This window comes from Typopeltis vanoorti, chromosome 20, assembly GCF_054136105.1.
Source record: "Typopeltis vanoorti isolate ZY-2024b chromosome 20, IOZ_Tvanoo_1.0, whole genome shotgun sequence".
Taxonomy (NCBI): Eukaryota; Metazoa; Arthropoda; class Arachnida; order Uropygi; family Thelyphonidae; genus Typopeltis; species Typopeltis vanoorti.
In genome coordinates, this window is record NC_143568.1 from 53,592,312 (window position 1) to 53,607,075 (window position 14,764).

The following is a 14,764-nucleotide window of genomic DNA, read 5'->3' on the forward strand; positions in this document are numbered from 1 at the left end:
TTGGCAAGTGCAAGAAGAACGATTGTTATGGGAGATTTTAACTACAGTAGTATAAATTGGAGAGAGGAAGATGCATGTAGCAATAGGGGAATGGAATTTCTAGAATTCTTGAGGGACAAATGTCTTAGGCAACATGTAACAGAGGGAACAAGAGCTTCAAGAGTTTGGAATTTGGTTATAGAATCAGAAGAGTTGACAATAACTGAGTTGACATCTCTCCCACCAGTTGGAGAGAGTGACCATATGGTTTTGACTTGGAAAATGAATAGACATGCACGAGTATCAAAGAGATGGGAACATATATGGAATTATAATGCAGGTGATTATAATAGTCTTAGACGTCAACTTCGGGAAGTTTCATGGAGGGAGGAATTGGAAGGCCGGGATATCATTAGTGCGTGGGAAATTGTGAAAGAATATTTGTTATCAGCAATGGTAAGTTGTATACCACGAGTGAAGAAGAGGACACAATTTGGAGTAAAATGGATGACAAACAATATGAAACAGGAATTGCATGTGAAAAAGAGGCTATGGAAGAGATATAAAGAGACAGGTGAAGAGAAGATGCATGAAGAATATAAGACACAGGCCAGAAGAGTGACTAGTGTGATAAGGAAAGCGAAACTGGAATATGAGAGGAGATTGGCCCTAAGATCCAAAGAAAATCCTAGGAAATTTTTTAGCTATGTGGCCAATAGGAGGAGAAATGACTGTGGAAGAATGATATTGTGGGATAAAAATGGGAATAGAGTGACTGATGCAGAGGACATAATGGAATTGTTCAATGATCACTTTATTGGAGTATTTCATTCTAGAGATGTCGGTTTTAATGCTAGAGGGATAGGGCTGGTTCGAGGTTTAGAGGTACAGGAGGAGAGTGTGTTTCAGATAACTCTGGATGTCAGTAAAGCTTTGGGACTGGATGGTATTTCACCACAAGTTTTGAAAGAATGTGCTAGGAAACTGACAGTGCCTTTAACCTGGCTTTTCAATGAAAGTCTGGCTTTGGCAAAGGTGCCCAAGGAATGGAAGGAAGGTAAGATAGTGCCATTGCATAAGGGCAGTAGCAGACTGGAAGTGTCTAATTATACACCAGTGTGTGTCATCAGTAGTTGTTAAGATCTTGGAAAATGTGAGGGACCGTATACAGCATTGGGCAGATGAGGGTAATGTTATCTGTGAGAGTCAACATGGATTTGTGAAAGGGCGTGCTTGTTTTAGCAATATGCTAGCCTTTTATAATAAAGTTACAAGAACATTAGATGAGGGGAAAGGCATATACTGCCATTTTCTGAGACTTAGCGAAGGCATTTGACAGGGTGCCACATGATAAGCTGATATTTAAGTTGCAGCACATGGGTCTGGATGTCAGATTGGTTAACTGGATTCAGTATTGGCTGTCTGATAGGTATCAGAGAGTTGTGTATGGTGGAACAGTTTCAAGGAGACAGAGGGTTACAAGTGGGGTCCCACAGGGCTCAGTACTAGGACCTATATTGTTTAACCCGTTAAACCCGTTTAAAAACACGTTAGAAAACGTGTTTTTAAAGTTAAATATAGTGTGGCTTTTTGTCACAAATTGTGCTGCAATTGTGTATCGATTAGAAACAAGTGTCCTTCAGTGGTATTATTGTTTAGAACTGTGTTGTATATATTGTGTTTTCACTGCCGTTTGTTTCACTATATCAACGTGTAAAGATGGCGTCCAACAAGAAACGTACGTCAGCGGCGCGCAGGACTTCTACTACTACAAGAAAGGCCGGCTCAGCGTTGGATTTTTCGCAATGGATGCGTTGCGGAAACTGCTATATGTATGCACCGAAAAATGTGAAGGATCTGTGGTCGGTCTGGCAAAATGAAAAGAACGAAAATGTCGACGTATGTGAGAAGTGTCGGGATAGGCTGGAGCGTTTAGGAATGGAAGCTGACATCGGGACCGTAGCGGAAGAACTTCGGCGGGAGTTTATGAAAATGAAAAATGACCTTCATCTTCTTCATGAGGAAGTGGAAGTGATCGGTAAGGAGATACTGGAAGTTAAAGCGGAGTTTAATGTGTTAAACAGAGAAATTAGGACTATAGAGATTACTTTAGCTGAAGTAACTAGAACAGGATTACATATGGGTGAGTCTTTGGTGAATGATTCAGTAATAAATAGTATGGGAGTGATTGTGAGTCAATATAATAAAACCACAAGTGGCCTAGAAGAAATGAGATGTAGTGAGAGTGGGGGGGTAAGTAATAGAGAGTTGAGTAATGAAGCTGGGAGAGTCATGCTGAATAGTGTAGAGAATGAGTCCATGAGTGTGGACTTGAATGAAGTTAAGAGTAGTAAAATATATGGTGATTCTATGATTAAGGGTATGGAGAGTGGTATGCATGAGGAGTGCTTGGCTGATGGGACAATAGAAAGAGTGGCTTTAGCAATAAAGAGAGGGCATGAAGCAGACAAGATGATAGTTATGGTGGGTACGAATGACCTGAGAGGTAGTATAAATCGGGTAGGAAAAGATTTAAGAACATTATTAGATATTGTGAAGAGGAAAAGTGTCAATGGGAGAATAGTGTGTGTGCTGCCTCGTTTTGACAATTACGAGTTAAGTAGACGAGCAATGATAATGAATGATATGATTGCAAGAATGTGCAGAAAAAGAGGTCTGGAGTTTGTTGATGTTTGGAGTGTGTTTGAAGGAAAAAGGCAGTTGTATGCTAGAGATGGACTGCATCTTAACATGGAAGGACATAAGCGATTGAAGAAGTTATTGTTTTCTGAACAGGTTGAAGTTATTGGGCAGGGAAACTAATATTGAAAAGGTTGAGTGTAAGAGAGAGAAACTTTAGCACTGATTGTGTATTTATTGATCCTTATAGGCTGAATAAATTGCAAAAGAGAGGGGATAAAAATCGGCATAGGACTACGGTAGTTATCAGTTCTAAAGCCGGTACAAGATCTAGAGGGAATCTGCAATTTTTGTATACCAATGCTAGAAGCATTCGAAATAAGAGAGAAGAATTTTTGGCATTAGTCAGTGAAATCTCACCAAAAGTTGTAGGCATTAGTGAAACTTGGCTGTCAGCAGAAGATGTGGTCACTGGAATTGAATGTGATGGGTACACTATTTTCAGGGAGGATAGAGAAGATAGAACAGGGGGAGGAGTACTGTTGATGATAGCTGATGTGTTGCAGCCAAAGAAAGTAGTATATCATGATGATAGACATGTGAATAAGAGTTCATTTGAGGCAGTCTGGTGCGAAATAGCGACCAACGCAACCAAATATACAGTTGGATGCTGCTATAGGCCAGGGAGTACGGGGGGAGATATTGAATTCATGCATCAGCAACTTAGTGCAATGAGTGAAGGCTTGGTGATTATTATGGGGGATTTTAATTACGGTGATATCAATTGGAAGGAGGAAATATCACGTAGCAAAAAGGAATTGGAATTCATACATCTTCTACGAGATAATTACTTGAAACAGCACGTAACTGAAGGGACACGTGGTGTGAGAGTGTTGGACCTGGTTATTGGTTCAGAGGTTATATGCATAAGTAAGGTGTCCTCGTTACCTCCAGTTGGTGAAAGCGATCATGTGGTATTGACTTGGGAGGTTGCAAAATCTGTGGATTTTTCTATAAAGAAGGGGTATGTACGGAACTACAGGTTAGGCAATTATAACACGCTTCGGAGTGAGCTTGCAGCCATCCCATGGCAGAACATATTGCAAGGGAAAGATGTTAGCAGTGCTTGGGATAAAATCAGCGGGTATCTGAGGAAAGCAATATCAGATTGTGTCCCCATGGTCAGGAGGTCAAACAAGGCAGGCATTAGATGGATGAGCAGTAGTATCAAGCTTGAACTGCAAAAAAAGAAAATGTTATGGAGAATTTACAAGGAGAAAGGCGATCAGGACACCCATGAGCAGTACAAGGCTCAAGCTAGGAAAGTTACCAGCATAGTAAGAAAAGCTAAATCAGATTATGAGAAGACCTTAGCCAAAGAGATCAAGGGTAATCCCAAAGAGTTCTTCCGCTATGTGGCAAGTAAGAGGAAGAATGACTTCGGAAGGATAACCTTAGTGGGTGCTGATGGTATTGAGGTGACAAAATCAGATGTAATAGTCGAGTTACTGAGTGATCACTTTTCAAAAGTCTATCACCCAAGTGAGGATATCTCTATACTTACAGCAATACCTAATGTGAGAATTGAAGCTAAAGAATCAGAGGTATTAAATATATTGCAAAACTTAAATGCAAACACTGCGGTAGGCTTAGATGGAATATCAGCTCGGGTGTTGCGTGAATGTGCAAATGAATTGTCAACCCCTCTCACCTGGATATTTAACTTAAGTTTGAACTCTGGTATGGTCCCTAGGGAGTGGAAGTTAGGCAAAGTGGTTCCTTTGCATAAGGGTGGCTCTAAAACTGCGGTATTGAATTACAGACCAATCACCATCTCAGGAGTAGTGGTAAAAGTATTGGAAAAGTTGGTTAAAGACAAAATTCAAGAATGGGTGGATCAGGATATGATACTCTATAGAGGCCAACATGGTTTTGTTAAAGGTAGATCCTGCCTTAGCAATCTATTAACTATTCATAATAGAATAACATCTGAGTTGGACAAAGGAACTGGCTACACAGTGGTACTTCTGGATTTTGCTAAGGCTTTTGACAGGATACCCCATAGAACACTGTTACGCAAATTGGAGCAGATGGGAATGGATATTAAATTGGTGATATGGATAGGAGAATGGCTCAGGGAGAGATACCATAAGGTGGTGTATGGAGGAGCCGAGTCCAGAATGAGGCAGGTGACCAGTGGTGTGCCTCAAGGCTCTGTGCTTGGGCCAATGTTGTTTAATTTGTATATAAATGATATAGGAAACGGCTTAAAGGGAGATATTCAGTTGTTTGCTGATGATGCAAAGTTGTGTAGTGCAATAAAAAATCAAGCTGATGTTGAAAGTTTGCAGGAGGATTTAAATAAGCTGGTAAAATGGGCAAAAGAAAATGGATGTCAGTTCAATGTGGAAAAGTGTAAAGTCATGCATTTTGGGATTAAAAGATTACCAGCTGTGTACTACATCGATGGAAAGGTACTCCAAGAGTTTGATGAGGCTAGGGACTTAGGGGTATTGGTAGATAGGGAGATGAAGTTCAGAGGACACATTGCTAAGGTGTCCAAGATTGCACATAGGATTACTTGGTTGTTGAGGAACACACTGACATCCAGAGATAAAGAGGTTATTATTCCCCTTTATAAAGCATTGATACTTCCACATTTGGATTACTGTGCTCAGGTCTGGTCACCTGGATTCCTTGGAGATGAGGAGGCTGTGGAGAGGGTTCAGAGAAGAGTGACCAAGTTGGTGAGTGATATAAAAAATGCTCCCTACATTGATAGATTGAGAGCTTGTGGATTGCAGAGATTGGTTGATAGGCGAAGAAGAGGGGATATGATAGAAACATTCAAATTACTAAAAGGTTTTTATAGGATTGATGCAGGGGAAATGTTTCAGCTGTGTGAAAGTGATGGAAGAACAAGAGGTCATCTCTGGAAATTAAAGAAGAGTGTGGTTAACAAAGGTGTCAGAACAAGGTTTTTTGCCTGGAGGGTGGTGAATGAGTGGAATTCATTGCCTGACTTAGTTGTGAGCTCTTCGTCTGTAAATGAATTCAAGAAGAGATATGACAGATATTGTTTTGCTAGTTTGGGTCTCCCGCGATGAGTCTACTGACTCCATGGAGATACCCGTAATAATAATAATAATAATAATAACCTTTATATCAATGACATTGTCAGTGGATTGCAAGGGGATATTCAGTTGTTTGTGGATGATGTGAAGCGGGGAAGGATTATTAGTAATAGTGCAGATGTGGTAGCCCTGCAAGAGGATTTGAATAAGCTAGATAGATGGGCAAATGAATGGAAGTCAGTTTAATGCAGCAAAATGTAAGGTCTTGAGGTTTGGGAAACATCGATGGGATGCTGCATACTCTATGGGAGGAGTTATACTGGAGGAAGTAGGGGAGACAAGAGATCTGGGATTGATGATTGATAGAAACCTGAAGTTTAGGGGACATATTGCGAAGGTAGTGAAGGTAACTCACAGGATTGCTGCAATTATGAGAAGGACGCTGACCTGTAGAGATAAGACGGTTATCATTCCATTGTATAAGTCTCTGATCAGACCACATTTGGGCTATTGTTCTCAGATTTGGTCCCCAGGATTTGAAGAGGATAAATTAACTGTGGAAAGGATACAAAGACGGATGACAAAGATGGTTTCAGGACTGTACAATGTTAATTATGAGGATCGGCTGAGGGAATGTGGACTGCAGAGTTTGGTGGATAGAAGGAGAGGTAATATGATTGAGACTTTTAAATTGTTGAGAGGTGGTTACAGGGTTGACACTGGGGAGTTCTTTCGCTTGGTTGAACAGTGGGAAGGAGTGATGACAAGAGGCCACCCCTGGAAGTTACAAAAGATTTTGCCAAATTTTCTCCTGATTAATCCTTATTTCTTTGAATTCTGAGAAGCAAAAGACTAAACATTCAAGGAGTTTGATAACAATAACTGGAACTATGATTATAATACACAGATATAGCTGATTGATAATATTATCTGTGATCACAATAAGCGGATTCTACTATATATATATATATATATCATCATCATCAAATTCCTGGCATTTACCCTCAAGGGGTGTACAGGATATGATAGTACTACATGAAAAATTTACATCATTACCAACTTCCTATCTACGATTTTCCTCCAAATCAATCTGTTATCTGTCAAGGCTCCAACTTTGCCAGAGCTTATATTTCTGTCTTCTAAGTCAGCGCTTCCCAATCTGTGGGCCACGGCCGCCTTAGGGGCCGTGTTGATGGAGCCATGAAATAATGAAAACAAATTTAAAATTTTTTAAATTTGTTTTCGACACATTTGACATGGTACACATGAGTGTGCCATGTCAAATGTGTATGTAAGATGCTAATAATGTAATATTTGCATCTGATTTTTGCGATATTCGCTGTGTATCTTTTGTATTGAATATAAATACAATAAATATTATAAAAATATATGTCTGTATTACAATTTTTTTTTTTCAATTGGGGCTGTGAAATATTTTAATTTTTCCAAAGGGGCCTAAACATCAATAACTTTGGGAAGCACTGTTCTAAGGCACTTTTTACCATATCAATCCACCTATATCTTGATCTTCCTCTGGATCTTTTTCCTGCCAAACTGGCAGAGAACACTTGTTTGTTGATCTTTTCTCTCCCATTCTGTTTAAGTGACCATACTACCTGAGATTAGCTCTGCTAACACATTTCTGGATGCTAACAATGTCAAGTTCTTTCTTAGTATCCTCATTTTTAATATGATATTGCCATTGATGCCCCTAATCTTTCTCAGGACTCTCATATCTGTGGTCTGTAGTCTTTGTTCAAGTGTTTTATTTCTAACCCAGCTCTCAGATCCAAAAGTTAAAATGAGTTTGAACACTGTCTTGTATATAGCTAATTTAGTGTTTTGACTAATTTCTCTCTTATTCCATATAAATTTATTCAGCTGACTTCCTACCATACCAGCTTTGTTGATTCTGTTGTTTATTTCCATATTCAACTTACCATGTTCATTAAAAATCATGCCTAAGTAGCTGAGATGTTTTACTTGTTCTATAGGTTCTCCATTCACAATGCAGTTGATATTTTCAATGCACCAGGCTGTTTTCATTGTCTTTGTCTTGTTATTGCTGACATTCATATCATATCTATTACAATAGTTATTCAATTTAGTAAGAAAATCTTGCAGACTTCTAAATAAATCTAGCAGATTTATTTAGAAGTATAACATCATCTCATGTTGTCGCCTCCGTAGTGCAATTGGAGGAACGATGGTACATTGCTCTCTTCGATTGGAATAGGCCTAAGTTCGATTCTCGTCGCGACGGGAGGAATCTTTATCTGGAAGATTTCAATCGAAGGTGAGCCGATCTCATACAGAGGTAGCAGGGTTTTTTTCTCCCAGAAACTCGAGTTTTTCATCCCACATACAGACAAATTGGCCCTTCAGAACATGCAATTTACAGACAAAAAATACTAGTTGTGGTGGGCGATAGATGGCGTTGATGGAGATGATTCATAGTAAAAGTTCGATGTAGTGGTTGAGACAGTCACAGGCATCCTCCCGCGATGAGTCTTCGGACTCCTTGGAGGTGTCAGGAATAATAATAATAATAATAATAATAATAATAATAATAAAGCAAATAGCTGAGATTAACATTTCCAATTTTGATATCAGGTTTAATACCACTTTCCTTCATAATGTGATCCATATAGATAATGAACAAAAGTGAGGATAATTTACAGCCTTGTCTGATACCAGATTTAACATTAAACCATCTTCCTGTACTTCCTTCAATTCTAACTGCTGACTTACAACTTAAACACTAAGTATTGCTTATAATAATGCCCCATTGACACCATACAACTGTAGCGTTTTGAATAGCTTCTCTCTTGGCACCTTGTCACATGCCTTTTCCAGATCTACAAAAGTTAAATACAGATCTTTGCTATATTCACATGATTTCTCAACTATTTGTTGCAAAGTGAAAATCTGAAAATTTTAGTAAAATTTTACATTTTACTAAACTGAACGAGAGTTTTTGCTCTCTTAAGGTTTCCACCTAGTCTCTGAGCAGAACCAGCAACCGGTTCAAAACAGCTGTCAGGCCAGTGAAACCTTATCAAAATGGACTAATAAAAAGTGAATATATAAATGCTTGGGCAGTGCCTGTGTTCTAAGTAGTCCGCACTAAGGCAACTCGTGAATTCCGGCGAGTGTATTCCCTGTATCTCTGGTCAACTTTTTTTAATAAACTTTCATAGTTTCTACATTTGGCTTTGAAATAATACTGGATGTCATATCCACTTTACTTATATAATTACAGAGAGATATTTTAAATTTAAATAAAATAGCCAAAGATTATGGAATGATAATATCAACAGAAAAATCAAAAATGATGGTCTTTAAAGGACAACATCCAATAAGAACTAAAATAGTAATAGATAACAAGATTTTAGAACAGGTGAATTCATTTAATTACTAGGATGTATGATTACATATGAAAATGAAAAAGATGTAAACCTAAAAATTGCAAAATATTTATAAATAACAGGTGTGATTAACTCTATATTTAAACTTAACCTAGTTTAAAAACAAACCAGGCTAAAAGTATACAATACATTAGCCCTACCACTCCTATTGTATGGAAGTGAAATCTGGACAATAAAACAAAAAGACAAATGAAGATTAATAACACCTGAAATGAAGGTTATGAGAAAAACTGCAAAATATACTCTATCTGATCACAAAAGAAATGAAGAAATTATATTATTATTATTATTATTATTATTATTATTATTATTATTATTATTCAGGCCTCCAAGGAGTCAAAAGACTCATCATGGGAGGTCCTTCCTAAGAACATAATGTCTGTCAAGACTCATCAGGGGAGGTCCCCCCCTAAGAAACACAACCAAAGTCTATCATACCACTCTTTAAACTCATTGACCATTCTCGCTCCCACCACTCCATCAGGCAATGCATTCCACGGTTCAACCACCCTCCATACAAAGAAACCACTCCTTACCCTCTTGCTCACAGTTTCCTTTTGTAACTTCCAGAGATGGCCTCATGTCATCACTCCTTCCTGCTGTTCAACCAAGTGAAAGAACTCCCCAGTGTCAACCCTGTAACCACCTCTCAACAGTTTAAAAGTCTCAATCATATCACCTCTCCTTCTTCTATCCACCAAACTGTGCAGTCCACATTCCCTCAACGATGACTTCTAAGGCCAGAACAGGCCACTCTAGGCCTAAATCCTGGAAAAGCATGATGATGATAATTAAAAATTAACTAGATGTCACTCTGCTGCTGCATCTATCATTTCCCCCCCCCACACACACACACACGTCTCTTTACTCTCCTTTCAATGGCCATAAACACCAAATTCAAAAAAATCCCAATGTTGTTTTGCATTTGTATCTCAACTCAAGTAACTAATGATGGTGCTATGCATATTTGACTAAACAGCAAAGTAATTAATAAGACTAGTGCTTTTAATTTTTTTTTCTCCTCTACTTGACCTGATGTCTGGTCTTATATAATATATTTGAACAAATAGGACATAGTAATGTAATGTATATTATTGAGTTATTATTACAGGTATCACAGCGACAACAACATTGGAACTCACCCAAAGAGAGAGGTACTTCTGCCACCCAAAAGTGCATAGTACTAGGTATGTAAGTGACTTGATTTATCCTTTCATATAAATCTTGACTCTGAAGTAATTGCATACTCAAAACCTGAAATTACAATGATCAGTTATGTGAGAATCAGATAACTAGAATGAATTATTTTGCATATAATGATGAATTTATTATATATAATGCAGAGTGTAAGAAGTGGTCACTGCAGACCTGCAGAAAAGATATTATTTATTTTCTTTAGTAGCTGTGAATGTATGTGCAGCATTTAATGAGCTGTGTAATGGCATTGTGAATTTCAGTTTATCACATCCTGTTCATAATATTTTATGTCATACCCTCATGATATTGAGGCATATGTTGTAAGGCATATTAGTTGAGCTATACTGGAAGAAGCAATGGATCATGAAGTGATTGTTGATGGAAGTTTGAAGTTCAGAGGACATATTGCATATTGAGGCATACGTAAAATTGCAGAGTTGACTAAATTAGATGTAATAATGAACGACTTAACTGAGAATGTGTAAGAAGAAAGCATTGCAATATGTAGATGACTGGAATGCATCTGATAAGAGATAAGCTATATTCAAGAGATGGGTTGCATTTAAATGGAGAAGCAGGCACTTGGTGAGGCTTCTGTGTTGGATCTAGGAAACTGGAGTTGCTAATGTGGGGACAGTCGGAATAGCCTTGTGTGAAAACTGCAGCCTGGATAATGAAAGACCGTGAAGTATTATTATTATCATTATTACGGACAACTCCAAGGAGTCGATAGACTCATCGAGAGAGGCCCTAACATCATGTCAAGAACAGCTATTCGACATTCACACAGTATCTATCATACCTTGCCTTGAACTCATTCACAGTCACGGCACCCACAACAGACTCTGGCAGCTTATTCCAATCATTCACTACTCTCCAAGTAAAAAACCTAGCTCTAACACCCTTGCTAACCACACTCTTGCCTAGCTTCCATGTATGGCACCTAGTCCTTCCACCACCAGTCCTATTCTCAAAAATATCTTCTGAATTAATCTTATAGACACCCTTCAGTAATTTGAATGTCTCAATCATATCACCCCTTTTCTGCCTATCAACTAATTTCTGCAACCCACAAATCTTCAACCTGTTCTCATAAGGTTCATTCCATAAACATGCGTGGTCACTTGTCTCTGGATCCTCTCCACCTCCTCCCCATCAAGAAGAAACTCTGGTGCCCACATCTGGGCACAGTAGTCTAGATGGGGTCTTATCAAGGCTCAATACAGAGGAACAATAACCTGTTTGTCTCTGCTTGTTAAAGTATTTTTCAGCAACCAAGTGATTTGATGAGATGATTTAGCCACTTTTGCTATGTGCCCCCTAAACTTCAACTCCCTATCCACCAACACTCCCAAATCCCTGGCTTCATCAATCCCCTGGAGTACGGTTCCACCAATGTGATATACTGCTACTAATCTTTTCACCCCAAAATGCATAGCCTTACACTTCGCCACATTAAATTCACATCCATTCTCCTTAGCCAAGTTTTCCAAACTATCCAAATCATCCTGCAAAATTTTGACATCCTGTGCACTCACTATTGCTCTACCCAACTTTGCATCATCAGCAAACAAATGAACACTTCCTCTCAGATCCTTTCCTATATCGTTAATGAACAAATTGAACAGTAGTGGTCCAAGAACAGAACCCTGCGGCACACCACTAGTCACAGGCCATCTTTTGGACTCTACTCCTGAATAAACCACTCTCTGATATCTCTCCATCAACCACTCTCCTATCCATCTCACCAACCCTATATCCATCTCCATATGCTGCAGTTTACTGATTAGAATTCCATGTGGTATCCTGTCAAAGGCCTTAGCAAGGTCCATTAGAATCACTGTAAACCTATTACCCCTATCCAGTTCAGCCGTCACTGTGTTATAAAATGTGAGCAAGTTACTGAGGCATGATCTACCCTTTCACAAAACCATGCTGTCCCCCATACAGTATCCCATTTTCATCTATCCAATCCTCTTAACTATTTTCTCCAAGAGCTTTACAACAATTCCTGATATGCTGATCGGTCAGTAATTTAAAACAGCAGTCTTGGAACCTGCTTTATGCAGTGTGGAACTATTTTCCCTCTTTCCACCCCCTCAGGACTAACCCAGACCCGAGACTCAAATTAAACAAAATGGTCAAGGGCATGGACAATTCTTTAGCCGCTTCACGTACGACACGAGCTGGTATACCATCCAATCCCACTGATGTATTGACATTGAGGTTTTGTAATAGACTATTCACTCCATTTCATTCACTACAATTCCCATGTAAGCTATTGGTTCATTCATTCCTGCAATGTCACCACCTGGATGATATACTCTTGCAAAGTGCTCGCTCAGTAATTCCACTATATCAACTGATTCAGTTACCTCCCTACCATCAGCATTCTTTAAAATCATTCTGCCATATACATTTTGTCTTTTACTTGCAACATATCGAAAAAACTGTTTGGGATATTTAGCCTGCATGGCTGATGTTCTTTCATAATCCGCTTTTGTTTTTCTTAACACACTCGTTACCCTGTATGTAACACACTAGATAAGAGACTGAAGAAAACAATAATGGTTGGAAAGATAATAGAAATACTGGCAATATATCTCTGATGGGAGTGAGTTCATAGCCTTATATATTCAGTTTGAAAATTATTGGTTTTAATGAAGCATGCTTGCCAGATGACTGACATGCATACAGGGTTGAAAGCAATAGCATATATTTGTTAAACAGAATGGAGATTACTTATGATAGCATATGAGATGCATCCACTCATAGTGAAAACCAGGAAAGATATGGTGCATTCATAGAATATGTCATAAAGTGGAGGTAGATGATACAAAATATTTAGTGAGACATTGCTTATAGGTTAGAAAATGAGTGTGAGATGGGAAGTGCAAAGAGGACAATAATTATGGAGACTTCAACTATGGCAACACAGATGGTAGTGAGAAATTGCTCTCTTATTACAAGGAAATTAATTTTCTAGAATTTTTGAGGGATGGTTATCTCAAGCATTTTGGATTTTTTTTAAGTTAAGGGATATTACATCCCATATTGTTTCATAGCTGAATAAGAAACTCAAAGAGTTTCATGCCGAATATAGTAAATATATAACGTTCGGCAAGTCCAAGCATAAGCAAATACCTGGATAGTGTTACAACTGACCCTGTAGGGAGTGCAACACTGAGGCAACTCATGGTAAGGGTGGAAACAATATGGGATGTAATATCCCTTAACTTAAATGAGCTTATGTTGCCGAATTGAAGCCTTTGGCTCTTCATATAATTAATAATTTATTAGGACACCTTCTTGGCAATTCTCATAGTAGGGTATATGTAAGTTCTATTTGCTACAAACTTGATATTTCTAGGTCTACCTACTCACTGATGAGACCTCAATAAAGGTTGAAACCGGTCCGGGTAGTGACCTTCTCTCACTCATAATGCAAAACAGTAATACAGCTCCTAGGAGCTGGGTTTCACATTATGGGGAAATATCAAGAATAATGATCGGAGCTTGCTCCACCCTTACCATGAGTTGCCTCAGTGTTGCACTCCCTACAGGGTCAGTTGTAACACTATCCAGGTATTTGCTTATGCTTGGACTCGCCGAACTTTATATATTTACTATGTTCGGCATGAAACTCTTTGAGTTTCTTATTCGGCTATGAAACAATATGGGATGTAATATACCTTAACTTAAATAAGCTTATGTCACCGAATTGAAGCCTTTGGCTCTTCATATAATTAATAATTTTGGATTTACTATTATTATTATTTTCTTGACCTACATCAAGTCACAAGACTCATCATAGGAGGTCAAGACTAGTCAAAGTCTGTTGTACTACTCCTCAAACTCATCCACCATGTGCACTTCCTTCTTAAGTAATACATTCCATGTTTTTACCACTCTCCATGCAAAAAACTTACTTCTTACACTTTAACATGCTACCTCCTTTTGTAACTGCATGCTTTTTCTTTCGTTCTCCTCAGTGCTAATACAATTAACACTGAGGAAGTGAATGATAACCCTTCAACAGGTGAAATGTCACAGTCATGTTATTATTTTCCTAACCTCCATTGGAGTCACAAAATTCATCATCGGAGGTTAACACAAAGTCTATCATACCACAAGCTTAAATTCATTCACACTCTGCACATTTACTACCCTCTTAGGCAATGCATTCCATGCTCCTACCATTCTTCATGCAAAAAACTTAACTTCTTACCCTTTAACTCACCAACTTCCAGGGATGGCCTTGCCCCTTTCCTTGATTCTACCATATGAAAAATCTCCTAGTGTTAATATGATAATAACCTCTCACCAGCATAAATGTCTCTATCATATTTCCCCTTTGCCTTCTCTCCACCAAACTATGCAGTCTGCTTGCCCTCAGTCAATCATCATAATCAACATTGTACAGTCCTCATATCATTTTTGTTATCT

General features: G+C 38.5%; 1 protein-coding gene and 1 long non-coding RNA gene across 6 annotated transcripts in view; one reads left to right on the forward strand and one right to left on the reverse strand.

The window, feature by feature from the left end:
- Nucleotides 1-14,764, forward strand: part of LOC150095436 (latrophilin Cirl-like) — a 343,806-nt gene that overhangs the window by 317,841 nt on the left and 11,201 nt on the right. For 3 of the 4 annotated variants that reach the window (XM_090409782.1, XM_090409784.1, XM_090409785.1), the window contains one exon: nucleotides 10,233-10,308. The exons of the other annotated variant lie outside the window; for it this stretch is intronic. In XM_090409782.1, coding sequence (XP_090265908.1) covers nucleotides 10,233-10,308 — 76 coding nt within the window. The remainder of the gene's footprint in view (nucleotides 1-10,232; nucleotides 10,309-14,764) is intronic. 4 annotated transcript variants of the gene reach the window in all.
- LOC150095438 (uncharacterized) overlaps nucleotides 1-14,764 on the reverse strand; it is a 171,196-nt gene that overhangs the window by 58,449 nt on the left and 97,983 nt on the right. For both annotated transcript variants that reach the window (XR_016550029.1, XR_016550028.1), the window contains exon 3: nucleotides 10,264-10,375. This is a non-coding gene — a long non-coding RNA (uncharacterized LOC150095438). The remainder of the gene's footprint in view (nucleotides 1-10,263; nucleotides 10,376-14,764) is intronic.